General features: G+C 35.4%; 1 protein-coding gene across 1 annotated transcript in view; it reads left to right on the forward strand.

Annotated features, from left to right (window-relative positions):
- The first annotated feature begins 1563 nt into the window (after positions 1-1563).
- The window catches only part of LOC127499620 (uncharacterized), a 259187-nt gene continuing 244999 nt past the window's right edge, over positions 1564-15751 (forward strand). The window contains exons 1-7 of the mRNA XM_051870016.1: positions 1564-1841; positions 4681-4807; positions 5220-5309; positions 6821-6919; positions 8149-8268; positions 13339-13446; positions 14902-15000. Of these exons, the coding sequence (XP_051725976.1) occupies positions 4749-4807; positions 5220-5309; positions 6821-6919; positions 8149-8268; positions 13339-13446; positions 14902-15000 (575 nt within the window). The 5' untranslated portion in view covers positions 1564-1841; positions 4681-4748. The remainder of the gene's footprint in view (positions 1842-4680; positions 4808-5219; positions 5310-6820; positions 6920-8148; positions 8269-13338; positions 13447-14901; positions 15001-15751) is intronic.

Genomic DNA, 15751 nt, shown 5'->3' on the forward strand with positions numbered 1-15751 from the left:
TTAAGGATATTTAAAATAATAATAATAATAGATTTTATTAACTAATTTATATTAAATCAAATTAATAACCTATGTGATCACCCCTTGCCTTTAAAACAGCTTTTCTCATAATGCCATTACAGTAGGCTAGTCTATACCAGTAGATTTGAGAATGAGAATTTCAAAAAGTCACGTGACAGGCAGTATGAGGAGCAAAGAAATGAAACCGAAAGTGTTAAAAAAAAAAATCCACTCATTACCGACAGTAAAGAAAAAGATTAAAAAAAGTTTCTTCGTGTTGCGAGTTCATAAAACCTAATGCGTTTATGCTAATAAAGATAATCTGGAGTATAGCTGACAGGGTGCGAATTACAGGGGGCGGGTAAAAAAAAATCGTTATCTTGATTAAAAACACCAACGCGATATTATTCCTAAATGACAACGACTGTGTCTGTTAAACCTTTGACGAAATCATACCAGGACATTCACACGTGCGTTGGCGCTGCCGCTGACCCAAAGAGAGTTGTCATTGTAACGCAGAGTTGAAATGTTGTTGCCCAGAAAAACAAATGTGTAGAGCTCGAGGAAATGATGCACGTGAGGCGAGAGCTGGCGTGTATTTTCCCCGGGTTTAATAAAATGACTTGTACATCGTCACACTCGTCCGCATACATGGGGATGAGTGAGAGAAAAGGATCCAAATAAACATTCAACTTAGGTCACAAATAGAAAAAGGAAAATAAAAGGGAAAAGTCGATAGAGCGGTTATCTCTTCTCCTGCTCACCGTTCACGTTCTCTTACAGACGCACACACTCAATGCACATGCGCAGTTCACAATCTACCACAAATTATTGTAAATGCTCTAAGTGACCGTTACATCATGTTTAGGTAGGCTGCATGTGAAAGCTTTACAAACAGTATTTTCAACCACACCGTATCATTATTTCTGGTGCTCTGGGGCAAGTTCGGTGACCACCTGTCATGAGCCTGACTGGCATCTGGTAAATCTCAGCCTATCTTTATTGCTGTCTAATGTGCCATAAAAAAAGAAGCTGTTTTTTATTTATTTTTTATTTTATTTTATAATTCACATGGACTTGTCTGAATATGTATAGGCCTACCTCTGGAATACTTTGTGTGTTTGTGTATGCATGTTATAATGAAAGGAGCCAAATATGGATCTCGGCTGACGTGATATCATTACAAATATTTAAATGATCACAGAAGTACCGGGATAAAGGTTTATTTGCATATAAACACTGATGTCTATGTATACTAATATTTTTAGCGATAAACTAATAATCTCTTAACAGTGTTTCTAGACGTTTTCATGAAGCGTTAGTAGTGTTTTTGACGGTCTTGACTACTGCGCGCCATTCCTCCACTACTCCAATAATGTGTTCTGTTGCAAGTATAGATTGTTGACCTCTCAAGTTGTCTGTGTTGAAATCAGTTCCCGCTCGATTCATGTGTCCTTGAAGCGCTTCATGCTTTTTTGTGTTCCAAATGACGTGTGCTCATGTCTGAGGACTAGAGAGAGCGAGTGCAGATGCACACTTTAACATCCTGTAGTAGCTAAATCACATTTTCTCTCTGAAGTTGGCAACACTACATGAATGTGTTCGCGCGTCACAGATAACTCCACAATAGCAGATAGCCTAAATGTGTTCATGGTAGTTTTATGGAAAAGAAGGATGTCATATTGAGCAATCCACGCCATTAATCGTTAACAAAGTTTACAGACAGGTGAGAAATCTTTTCCACCAGATACTGGACTTTGATTTGGACTCGTACCATGCGACAAGCGAACATTGTGTATGGCAGAAAAGAAATTAAAGTCTAAATTCTCTTCAGACTTCAAGTAAGTTTTAACTTTCTTGATTACAGTTATTTTGGGAAATATAGGCTAGTATTGGTTTTGTACTGTTTATGTAACCGTAATTTAAAACTTGAAGTTAAACTATACCTGTTTTATTCCGGAAGTATTATAGGCCTGCTAACGTAGAAGCTGCTAGAAATTAACTTGGACGAATATATATTTTAGAGGCGATGAAAGTTAAAACATGAAGTTTATTCGAAAGGGTTATTGTAAACGAATAATACGTTTCAGAAGGGTTTTCCTTTTTCATTTTGGGCGGTTGTTTTTTGATAATGCGAAATCGAAAGTATTTTTAATCAGACCTTCAGAGATAAAGATAAACTCCATAGTGAATGTTAGTTTATGTCAAACATAATTAATATTAATAATAATTATCTGTTGTATATAATATTTTGGTTCACACAGAAATAAATTATATTCGATGTAGGCTATGTTTATTTTTCTCAATGTACAAATTAATCGTGACATCGCAGCCTTATCAGCATTATCAAAATATAGTACAGTCAAATAAACATTTAAAAATTTACACTGCTCAATTTAAATTGTCCTAGTAGGCCTACAGTCCGTACCGTTATGTGTGAGCACCGCTCCAATGTGGCGTTGACAAGCGCATTTTTGCTCATGAGGAGGATGATTTGTTTTCTATCGATATTGGAACGCGCGTTAAGTATAAAGTAAAGTTTAAATAATAAATAACAGTTTAGCATCAAACAACAAACATTTAGATTCGTGCCGGATGAGAGAGGTAGGAGAACACGTTACTTTCACTTTCGCTTGGCTTGTTTAGCCATTTATAAGCCTGTTTTTCATTCTTGTTCTGTTCTGAATACCATTAAATTTAAAAGATTTGTTGTGGAGTGAGGTGAACTAAAATAGCCAATAGCTATGTTTATAGAGTTTAATGTTAACACCATGTTAGAGGGTATGCATCGACGTCACTTTCCCGCCGGAACGCGCTCCCTCAGCTGGACTGAGTGGCAAAAGAAGCTGCTGCATGACTGGATTTAATAGAGGAAACTGCGAAAACGCGAGTAAAACAAACGATTACACTAAAGGTTGGGCTCGAATGTGTTTCTTACAACTTGTCAAAGAAACCTAATCCATGGATATTGGCATGCAGCCAGGAATCATGTTTCCTGACATTTATATGTGCCTGATTTCGACGCCGGGGAAATACATAAAGCAAATCTGCCTGTGAATATTTTATGTAACTACAATATAGGTAGGTCTAAATCCGAGTAGATAATTTTATCAATGTTATACATCGTCATATCATCCAGCCTTCAAACTTGTAGTTTTTGTCAGTGTTTATTTAAAAACACCCAATTATGCAGAATATAAGATGGTAAATGTTTAATTGATGATTTGTTAACACAATATATAACAATACAATATATAAGGTATGATTTTACCTCAAAATCCAACATTTTGACACAAAATGATAACTGCAAATCCACACTGTAAAAAAAATTCCGTAGTTTTTACAAAATAATTTTGGCAGCTGTGGTTGCCAGAATAATTTTTTAAAAAATACAAAAAAACTGTAAACACATTTACAGAACAAACTGTAAATTTTACAGTATAAAACTGTAATTTACAAACAAGAAAATTTGAATGTAAACCAGTAAATTCAATGCAATAAAACAATGCACGCTACTATTAAAATCTGTTTTGTAGCTTTAACATATACTGACAACCACCATTATAATGCAGGTGGTAAATGACAAAGCCACATGAAGAATCAGAGTTCATCACAAATAGCTTTTACACGAGCTGAAGTATATACTAATATAAAGAAGGTGCACAGAGTGATTCACGCAAACGCAAAACACAATCATGGTAACCCACAACACTTAAGTAATGCAATAAACATTCATTAAACAACAGAAGAAGTAACATAAAACTCTAATGTACATAACTGATAACAAAAACTATTAAGAAACATGATTATTTAAACAAAATACTTTCAAATGTGGAGTGTCACACAGGGAATTGTGGGAATATCAGTTTACAGTTTTTGACTGTAAATTATACATTGATTTGTTCTTTTTTACTTCTAAAAATTGTAAAATTTACAGCATTTTACTGTGAAAATTACATAAAATGTCTGGTAATAGCTTTTACAGTTTTTCCCCGTATATAGTACTGGAACTTACTGTTAACCCATTTACAATTTTTTTCCATAGCGTTTTTACAATATTTTACCGTAAAAATCACATTCATTTTTTACAGTGCATGTTTCTTTGCCTGGAGTCCAGCTGTTTCTGTGAATTGCAATAATCCATTTACTTTTTTTCTGTATCTTTCAGCAGTCTGTTAAAATATACCTCAGATTTTGTGTCAAAGCTATTTGTACAGTCAGTCGCAAAGCTCTTTTACGTTTTGGATGTGTTTTGTGTGTTTTTCGCGGCATTCACGCTGAAAACCAATGCTGCCACTCAGTCTTTTGCCACTCAGTGGGCGTAACCGCAGTCATATCGGTCGACTGTGACGTCACGTGCATGTGTTAACGCTTCGTTTTATTTACCGGTATTATTTCTGAATGTAATAATACGTAATAACGACTTATAGGGTAAGTCAAGTGATTCTAAAAATAAATTTATTTCCTGTGAGCTGGTTGTATTTGGTTCCTTATAGATTTGTATAGTAATTTTCAAAAATCCTGTGAATATCCCATGTGGTTCTTTGCCTCCACGTTGTGCTTTAAAATCATTTAATGCACAGCTGGTCGTGAATTATCCCTTATATAAAACACCATTTTGATGCACTACATGGCAGTATATTTGTTTGTAACATCTCTGTAACATATTGTCATCTCCAGGTCATGTTGAGCTGACTGTTTTCACAAACCAGTGCTGATATGTCTGCACTGGTTGTTTAGCTGCAGTAATGTCAGAGGAGCGAGGAAAGGACTCTCTCTCTAAGATGAGTCTCTCAGAGAAACAGAGGTAAGACTGCAGCTGTTTTCACACAATCATTTTAAACACTACTGGAGTTTCAGGTTTTTCCTGTGAGGAACAAAACCTTAACAAAGAGTGCTTCTCTCACTATTGTTGTGTGCAAAACTTTAGTTTAGAACTTCCTAATGTTTTACACTAATTCTAGAACAAACAGCCTGTTTCAATCCAATTGAATCTCTGTGGAGTGAAAAAATTATGAACTTTTGGTGAATCAAATGTCAAACACAGCAAAAGATAACTAGTGTGTCCAAAGTTAATGTCTGTGGTTAAGATAGAAATAATAATTCATATAGTTTTAGTTAAACTCTATTTAATTACCATTTGGAACATCAAATGTCTTCATTGAGGCAGAGGATCCTCCTGTAGTAAAGTGTTTTTTCCTTCTGCTCTTTGTCCTTAGTGAAAGCTCAGACTCCGTGTCTGTGACGAGTGACCACTCAAAAGGTGGTGGACCAAACTTCAGTGAAGAAACACCATCAGCTATTGAAAGGTATGTCATGTGTTTTTCCAACATTAGTAGTTAGTGAAAGGTAGTACTATACAGTAATACTTGTTTCCAATAGTTGAGACCAGATATACAGTGGAGTCCAAATTCAAAATCGTTTTAGACCATTTTAAACTGTTTTAGAACAATTGTAATGACAAAGAAATATTGCACTATTTCTATCGTCCCCATCTCTCCCCAGTGCACATGTCATCAGAGAAGAGATGTCATTGAGGGGAAGGGAGGTTATTTTGATTAAAGATTATGAGGGCACTTTCTTTTAAAAAAAAATGTGTACGGATAAATCATTTATAATAAACTGCATTATTCCCTAAAAAAGCAGTGACTACAAGACCTAAAGAAAGAGAGAGAGAGAGAGAGAGAGAGTGATGAATGGCATTGAAGTTCTTTCCTTGTGTTGTTTGCTCATCTGGTAAACTTAATACCATTCACTTAAAGTAATTATAAAAAAAATAAAATCAAATTAATTTTTTTTAAATTAAAGTGATACTCTCATTTATTATTCAGAACTGTATGATTGATTACTGCAGCCAACAACATCTCTACCATTAGGTCTTCTAGAGTGTGTGTGTGTAAGAGAGAGGGAGAGAGGTTAAACCAGTTAAACCACCTTCATCGTAATTCATCATAAGAAATATACTGGCACTCAAAAGTTATTTTTTAATTTTTTTTTAAGCAAACAATACTTTTATTTAGCAAGGATGCATTAAATTAATCAGAAAATGTTACACAAAATTTCTGTTTAAAGTAAATGCTGTTCTTTTGATGTTTTTGATCTATTTAGCAAAGAATCCTGAAAAAAAAAAAACTACCTCCACACTTCATTAAGCAGCACAACCATTTTAACTAGTAATATCATAGGAATAAATTACATTTCAAAACATATTCAAATAGAAAACAGATATATTAAATTGTAATAATATATTAAAATATATACCACTTTTATGTTATTTTTGTTAAAACAAATGCAGCCTTGGTGAGCAGAAGAAACTTTTCCAAAAACATTGAAAAAATCTTACTGAAACCAAACTTCTGAGCAGTATGCCTAGTGTATGAAAGTAAACGATAATAAGGTAGCTAGCGACATAACAGCAACATGGACTACTTACAGAGTGAACGTGAACCTAGTTGCTCCAACTTGTTGCAACACACCTTCAGATAAACCCATGAATCCCAAGAGTCTCTCTGTTCTGAGTGTTTAAATTCTAGATGCAGCCGCACTGAACCTCATCACTGAGTGTGTATCCCTTTAAAAAATGAATCTTCAGTCTAAAAATTTTTATTAAAAAAATTAAGGTGATAATGAAAAATAGTGTGTATATTTTATTAATAAAATTGTGGTTCAGTGTTGTATAGAAAATATTGAGAATATTTAACTAATAAAATCGAGATACATTTTTTCTAATTTATTTTAAGGAAACTTACACAGTTTTGCAGATAAACACTTGAACATCCTGTAGTAAAGCATATTTTCTCTCTGCTCTTTGTGTTATTAGTGAAAGATCAGACTTGTCCAGCTCTGTGTCTGTGAAGAGTGATCGTTCAAAAGGCGGGGGACCAAACTTCAGTGAAGAAACACCATCAGCTACTGAAAGGTATTTCATGTATTTTTTTGTAACAGTGTTTCATTTGTTAATTTCTCAGATGCAGTATATGTGATAAATGACTAAAAAAAATGAAAAATCACAGATGATGATGTATCTCGTAAGATGCTTCTGCTGGTTGTTGTCTCTCTTTCACCCTCTACACTTACTGGCTGCAGACCTTATGTAGCTTCGCCCCTTTTCAGCGCTGCACTCGTTGTCTTTTTTTCTTCTGGTTTGTATTTCCTCAAAGATCTTATGGTTTTATGAATGAACTGCTCATTTTAAAATCTCCCCGGTCTACTGACGTTTACTGAAGTTATCTGCTTTAAACATTACAATGCTCATGATAGCTTTAATTAACAATACAACAAGTAAATCCATTTCACCAGCTAATTATTCTTTTAAAATGATGCCATAGAAAGAAAAAATTCTAAAGAAGGCTGTGTGCTTGTTTATCGGGAGAATAATGTCTATACTGGATTTAATTACAAAAAAAAAAACTTACTAAAGAGCCTACTGTAGTAAAATTATTTTTTCTCTTTAAGGTCCTTGCACAGAGTCCGAAATTTGTGTTTGTGTTTTTTCATATTCATCATCCTAAAAATTAGTCACGCACAGCAATCACCTTGCAAACCGAATCTGATGCCTATCAATTAATTTGTTGCAAAAAACTCACAAAACAATACAAAACGTAGTCTTAAAGCAGTGGGAATGATTTTGTTATTCTCTCTTTTCTTAAAAAGAGAAAAAGGAAATATTTGGGTCCATCCAATCCGGAGATTGCATAGAGAGGAAGGAGAGTTTCACCTCCTTATCAAGAAGCTGTGGGATAATCCCAAGCAATTCAAAGTTTACTTCAGGATGTCAGTGGCTCAGTTTGATTCTTTGCTTTTCTGCCACAATCTGTCTATATATTCCACACTTTGTTTGTCATACAGTGCTTTGTGCTGCAAGACGAAGTGGATCAACTTGTCAGACGCCGTTCTGGATTTTGGCGTTCGCTTGTACGGTGGCTCTGAACTGTGAAACACCTCAATGTTTGTTGCTGATGCAAAAAATGCAGAAAATTGAACCCGAATTTTTTTATGACAGACGAAAATTTCAGAGGCAGTGTGTAAATGTGATTGACACAACGTGAGGTCATATTTATTTTTTAACGTGTGAAAACTTCAGACGAGAATTTTGGACTGAGTGTGCAAGGTTCTTTACTCTGTCGTTTGTGTCGTTTGTGTCATTAGTGTAAGATCAGACTCAGATGTGTCCAGCTCCGTTTCTGTGAAGAGTAACCGTTCAAAAGATGGGGAAGGACCAAACTTCAGGGAAGAAACACCATCAGCTACTGAAAGGCATTTCATCAGGTATTTTACATCACAGCATTGTGTTAGCTAATTTCTTTACTGTGGTACATATAGTAACTTGGTTAATATGAATCAAAGAAAAATGTCTTATAAGCTGCTTCTCTCTCTAATGCACTGTCTGTAGCTTAAAGGGTCATGACCCCCCCTCCCCCCCCCACCTCAGAGCTTAAAAACTCTGTGAAAATGGGCGTGTAAAGCTCTGGAAAAATGGGAGTGTAGAGGGGGGGAAGAGAGGAGAGAACAACCAATGAAGCACAGACCTACATCACACTCATTATACAGAATAATGAAAATTAATATATGAGCAGGGAGAAAAAAGACAACAAACTCCAAAGCACACAGGAGAAATGCGAAAGAATATTTAAAAGGCTAATAATACTTTCATTACGTTTACAAGCAGTACAGTCTCATGATAAACGACATGTAGTTTAACACAGAAAGAATAAAGACATAGTTTATTTTTTGTCCATTTTTCAATCTAAATCAGTCTTTTGTCTATTAGAATAATCGTGTCATCGTGTTCAGATAGGCTACACCACTGTATCAGTGTCCAGTTTGCACATAAATTTCATTTGAAGAAGACTTGATGAAATATGTGTGCATACACCGTGCTGGTTCATGTTTGGTGCAGGAGAATATGTGAAATATGTCTATAAAAACTTTAAACACTGATACTTTGTTCTGTATATGAGCTATGATCCATGTGGCTAGTGTTGTTAAACTCATTGTGGAGCTCCACGCTGAAACGGATCATATGCGTGCTCCGCGTGTAACAATTGTATTTTTAATGTGTTCGTATTCAAACTCCAGTTGTGACCGCATCACATGTTCGAACGCAGAGGTGAATGAACAGCACTTTTGTGACATTTGAATTCTCCGCTGTAATGCGATCTCATGCGAACATATTTTCCATTTGCGCTGTGGTAGATTACAGCAAAACAATCCAAACGCACCCAAACTTCTGCTCTGGTCGCATCGCAGGAAAACGCATTTTTGTGTTGTAGCACTGAAGAAACGAGCACCTACTACGACCCATGTCTCTGAATGACAACAATAGAGACAGAGGCAAGAGAAGTGATACTTCCTCATGCATAATACCGCAATTATAATCTTATGCATACTACAGTGCAGTGATTGGATTGAATGAGCTTTATGTCATGAATAAATGCAGAAATTGTTCAGAAACGTCAGCATGTTCGACCAGCCCATACTGGAGCCAACCAGCACTCCAGATCTTGCCGGTAGTACACGATGACGTCAGATTTTGTGATGTTGCTCCGACTTTGCTTTTCAAACCGGAAGACAGAAATCGCTTTGAAAAATGCAAAAAATGAGTACCTTTATTGTTTTCAATGATGTGCAGCCTATACATATCTGTTCACAGCTCAAAAAAAAAAAAAAAAGCGTTCTGGGGTTTCATGACCCTTTAATTCAGCTTTGAAAAGGCATCAGGCAAACTAACACATTTACTTTAAATCCATCCATAGTTGTGAGAAGGAAAAATCCACAGATATATTTTTTTTTTACAATAGAACATAAAAATGAGATAAACCTCCTGTAGTTCAGTGTTGTTTTTTTTCCTCTTTGCTCTTTGTGTCATAAGTGAAAGATCAGACTCACGGGAGTCAGACTCTGAGAAGAGTAAATCAGAATGAGCTTTAATGCTGTGTTGTAACAAATTCCAACTGAAGGTAAGCTTGAAGAACACATGTGCAGTTTATTGGAACAAAGTGAACAAAAAAAAAAAAACTAAACTTAACAATAAACAACATAACTGTGAATATGAGCTTGGCTAGAAACATGAAACTCGCCAAAAGAAGGTTACACAAACAAAGCTAGACAAGATAAAATGGAGACATGAGGGCTATTTATACACAAGGACTAATGACCAAACAAGGAACACCTGAGAACAATCAGGACAGAACCAATGAGAAAACAGAACTGAGGAACACATGACTAAAACAGCCAATTAAAACATGACACATTAGGCTTGTTCGACTTCATGCAGCGCTGTGCAGACCAATCGGCGGCTGACTTGAAACAGTGCATGCTGGTTAGAAAGAAATTTTGCCCAAGGCCACGTGACTGTGACGTATGGCTTCAAAGTACCGTGAGAGCGATTCGAGGGCTGTCGGCTGAGTCATCCAGCGCAGCTTATAAAGAGTGGCTGTACGAGGTAGTGATGGGCAAATGAATGGCTTTCCCCTCATTGACTGGGGAAAAGGTTCAAAGCTTCAAAAGTGTCGAAAACAGTGGCATCTGGTGTTTAGTAAAAATAAAGCAGCCAAAAATCTGTGAAACAAGCTTCGTCGGATGAAGCAGCCACCACAGTTTCATGTTAGGTGCTCAAATAAAAGCCTAGTGCGTGTGTGTTGAATTTATCTCTGTGATAAATTAATTTACCCATTACACTGTGGCATTTAATGCCAGTATCGATATGATGTAACAGAAGAATAATTGTACACATATAGGAATTGCATATGGCAAATATTTTATTTTCCTGTAATAATTTGTATTCTTCATATTACTTGTATGACTGGGTTTTTAAAAAAATGTAACTGAATATGTCTGAATGAAAACCTACTCATAAAGTGAGATTTGGAGGTTCGAACATTCCGATACGCAAAGTGAATCACGCACGTGATTGAACAGAAAGAGTAGGTGTGTTCGACATCGGCTGCGGCTGGAAGCAACCAAAGAATATACACCAAAGACTATAGAATAACTTTGATATACACTAACAAGAAGCGACACTCAATAGAACGTTCCATTTAGGGGTGTAACGATTCACTCGTTTTCTCGATGCATCGATTACAAATCCTGATCGGTCACTACTATTCACATGAGCAGATGACAGCTCTCTTTTAAGACCGCAATAGTTCTGAGTCAAACAGCTCAAGCCATTGATAAAGCTGCCAAGTCATTGCGTGGTCACTACAGTTGAAATAAAACGCTTTTATTGCGTGAAAACGTCGCCGTTATTTTCGATAAGATAAAATACTTTAGTTTTAAGGAAATGGGTCATTCATTACCAGAGCAATTTCAAGGCGCGCATTTATTGCATGGACGGAGCAAACACATAATGTAAGTGTCTAAATGCATACTCACAGTTCAATGAACGATAAATGAAATTATGAACTTAATGCCGTTAAACTGAATGCACGAAGGAAACTGCTGAAATAACTACAACATTAACAACACTGACATAAGAGCGCGAGGTTTATCAATCATATGCGCATTAAAGTTGTGTTCGTTACTATAGCAACAGTAGAAACCCAGCGTGTTTTCTTTCAGAATCATCGTAAGGAAAATGCTCCGTATATAAAGGACAAAGAGGGCTTTTCTTACTATTCCGTGAAGAAAAGTTCGTTTAGGATTAGTTGGGAAAGTGCATGATATTCTAGGGTGGTCTCTCCATTTAAGCATTAGAATGTTTAATGTACCTGGAACACTTTAATAAGGTTGTGTAGCCTTTAACACTATCCTCCACTAGTGAACTATATATGAACTAGGCCTAACAATAGTTTTAAAGCCCTTTTAAAGTTTTGGCTTATGTAGATTTCCACAAATGCCAATATTTATAGGCTATTAAAATAAAGTTATGTAGCCTCATTAAGAACTAACATGAACTAACATTAACAATGGACAAAAGGTTTTGTTTGTTTGTTTGTTTTTTGCCCTTAATCTCTGACCACCTGAAGACCGCTGTGTAATTCACACCCTGACTAAGACACATTGAGGGAAACATTTCAATAACCCTATGAATGCATATTAAAATGCAGAATCAAATCAAATTTATCGAATTGCATCAAATTTTAATGTGAATCGTCTCGTATCGAATCGTTCTGAATCGTTCAAAAATCGTTCAAAAATCGAATCGAATACCTATGAATCGTGAATTGAATTGAGTCACTGTCTACCCAAAGATTCACAGCCCTAGTTCCATTGCAACACCGGCGCCCAGCAGCCGCCCTGCGTTTCCGCCATTTTGCGGTGAAAGCGAGTCGGCGGTCCACTAGTTTCTATGGCAATATCAGCTGCTTTGTTAAAAAAAACGTACATTAAAGCTGAAATCCAACCTGAATGATGAAAACACAGAATAAAATACATACACATAATAAAATCACTAGTGATCATCAAATCCTTTTAACAGTTTATTTTACAGACTTTGTGTTTAAGTCTTCCACTTTGTTCACAAAACCTTTGCTCTCTACAAACCCAGTCAGTTTGGGTTAAAATTCTTTAAAAGATCTAGTATTAGCATTATAAACACTGAATTAATACCAACATATGAAATTAAATTAAGGTCATGCATCAGAAAAATTGGGAATGTTGAACAATATAACAAAATATAACAGCTTGTTTTTGCAGTGTTGTATGTTAAAGCAAAAGTGTCCAAAAGTAGGAATTATGCAATAACGGACACAGCAATGCATCATGTGTGATCATTATGTTTGTAGCATGATCCATTAAAACGTACAATATATATATTTCAATTCAGATAGTGTAATACTATTATTATTATTCCATTAGGTCTGATCTATATTGTTCGCTGCAAACATGATGATCTTAAATGTATTAATTATTAATTTACTATTAATAAATGTGTAAAGTTGCATAAAATGGAAATACTCAATAAAGTGGCTTTGCTCCGAAGCCTCGGTTCAAATGTCACATCACCGCATTCACCGCATGACAATGATCACGTGTGTTTTGGATTTATTCTAACGCCTTAGGTTCCACTAATTCTCACAAATCTATTTTTATAACAATTAAAGCTCATTTCATGTAGTCACAATGTTATATATTGTCATGTTTATCAAAATAAAACTGATAAAAAACGTACTGGTACGGTGGCTCTGAGTTGTCAAAACACCTCTCAAAATGCTTGCTACAGATTCGAAAAACGCAGAAAATCGAACCCGATCCGAGTTTTTTTATGAGAAACAAAAGTTTTAGAGGAAGTTTGTAAACGTGATTAACACAACGTGAGGTTGTATTTATTTTTTTAACCTGCTAAAACTTCAGACGTGTACGAGGACCTTTACTCTCTGTTCTTTGTGTCATTAGTGTAAGATCAGACTCAGATGTGTCCAGCTCTGTGTCTGTGAAGAGTAACCATTCAAAAGATGGGGAAGGACCAAACTTCAGAGAGGAAACACCATCAGCTACTGAAAGGTATTATACATGTTTTACATGCCAAGGTTATTTTAGCTAATTTCTCACATGTGGTTTATGTGTTAGAACTTTATAAATAAAACAATAAAGTAGACAATGTCTTATACAATTTGAAGCTTCTTCCCAGCAAAACAGTTTTACACAGACAATAGGGAGCATAAAATCATCATGGAAAGACATTAGGCAACTGAACAAACATGAATACATCTATCCATCTTTAGTCTTAAGAAGGACAAATGCAGAGCAATTCTGTATTTAATTAATAATATAAATAATTAGGGCTGGGCGATTATGGCCCAAAATCAAAACCTCGATTAATTGAACATTTTACCTCGATTACGATTAATGAACGATTATTTTGTTTCTGTGTTTTTGCCCTCATAGTTCACTGACAAGGTTTGTACTGTAAATATGATTGACTATTTAAGGTGGGATATTTTTTCCTATTGAAAGAGTGATCTGACATAACAGCTCACTATCAGCAGTTATTTTATCTATGGTTCATAACACTGTAAATCAGATAAAGATAAATTAGCATAGTATACCAGTATGTAATGAGAGCGATTGCGTGTGTGAATTAGTCATACCATCTCTCTATTAATTGTGAAGCTGTGGGTTGTAAATAGTTCCTTCAAAAGTAGAAAAAATATATGCTATAATAAGTTTTGAGTTTCTAAGCTACTTTAGTGATAAATCACAGGACAGAGGACAGCGCTGACAACTAGTTTCTGCGTTCCTCTCTGTGTGCGTGATCTTCACGTTTTGCGCAGCTACTTGTTTGAGTGTTCGTGCCACAATGCAGATGCGCCAGCCCGGTAGGTAGCTCGATATAATAATACACATTCGATTGTCTAATCGCTTGAATGTCCAAACTGGCAAACCGTAAAACAAATAAAACAAAACAGTAAAACAAATTTTGTTAAATGCAGCCTTGGTGAGCAGAAGAGGCTTTTCCTAAAACATTGAAAAAATCTTACTGAAACCAAACTTCTGAGCAGTATGCCTAGTGTATGAAAGTAAACAATAATAAGGTAGCTAGCGACATAACAGCAACATGGACTACTTACAGAGTGAACGTGAGCCTAGTTGCTCCAACTTGTTGCAACACACCTTCAGATAAACCCATGAATCCCAAGAGTCTCTCTGTTCTGAGTGTTTAAATTCTAGATGCAGCCGCACTGAACCTCAGCACTGAGTGTGTATCCCTTTAAAAAATGAATCTTCAGTCTTAAAATTTTTATTAAAAAAATTAAGGTGATAATTAAAAATAGTGTGTATATTTTATTAATAAAATTGTGGTTCAGTGTTGTATAAAAAATATTGAGAATATTTCACTAATAAAATCAAGATACATTTTTCTAATTTTTTTTTTAAGGAAACTTACACAGTTTTGCAGATAAACACTGGAACATCCTGTAGTAAAGCATATTTTCTCTCTGCTCTTTGTGTTATTAGTGAAAGATCAGACTTGTCCAGCTCTGTGTCTGTGAAGAGTGATCATTCAAAAGGCGGGGGACCAAACTTCAGTGAGGAAACACCATCAGCTACTGAAAGGTATTTCATGTATTTTTTTGTAACAGTGTTTCATTTGTTAATTTCTCAGATGCAGTATATGTGATAAATGACTAAATAAAATGAAAAATCACAGATGATGATGTATCTCGTAAGATGCTTCTGCTGGTTGTTGTCTCTCTTTCACCCTCTACACTTACTGGCTGCAGACCTTATGTAGCTTCGCCCCTTTTCAGCGCTGCACTCGTTGTCTTTTGTCTTCTGGTTTGTATTTCCTCAAAGATCTTATGGTTTTATGAATGAACTGCTCATTTTAAAATCTTTCTGGTCTACTGACGTTTACTGAAGTTATCTGCTTTAAACATTACAATGCTCACGATAGCTTTAATTAACAATACAACAAGTAAATCCATTTCACCAGCTAATTATTCTTTTAAAATGATGCCATAGAAAGAAAAAATTCTAAAGAAGGCTGTGTGCTTGTTTATCGGGAGAATAATGTCTATACTGGATCTAATTACAAAAAAAATCTTACTAAAGAGCCTACTGTAGTAAAATAATTTTTTTCTCCTTAAGGTGCTTGCACACTGAGTCCAAAATTTTCATATTCCTCATCCTAAAAATTCATCATGCACAGAAACCTTGCACACTGAGTCTGATGCGTATTAATTAAACCGCTGCGGAAAAAAAACAAAACAAAACTTTGTCTTCAAGCAGTGAGAATGATTTTGTTGTTCTCTCTTTTCTTAAAAATAGAAAATGAAAGGAAATATTTGGGTCCATCCAATTCTGT

The sequence above is a fragment of the Ctenopharyngodon idella genome, chromosome 18 (genome assembly GCF_019924925.1).
Source record: "Ctenopharyngodon idella isolate HZGC_01 chromosome 18, HZGC01, whole genome shotgun sequence".
NCBI lineage: Eukaryota > Metazoa > Chordata > Actinopteri > Cypriniformes > Xenocyprididae > Ctenopharyngodon > Ctenopharyngodon idella.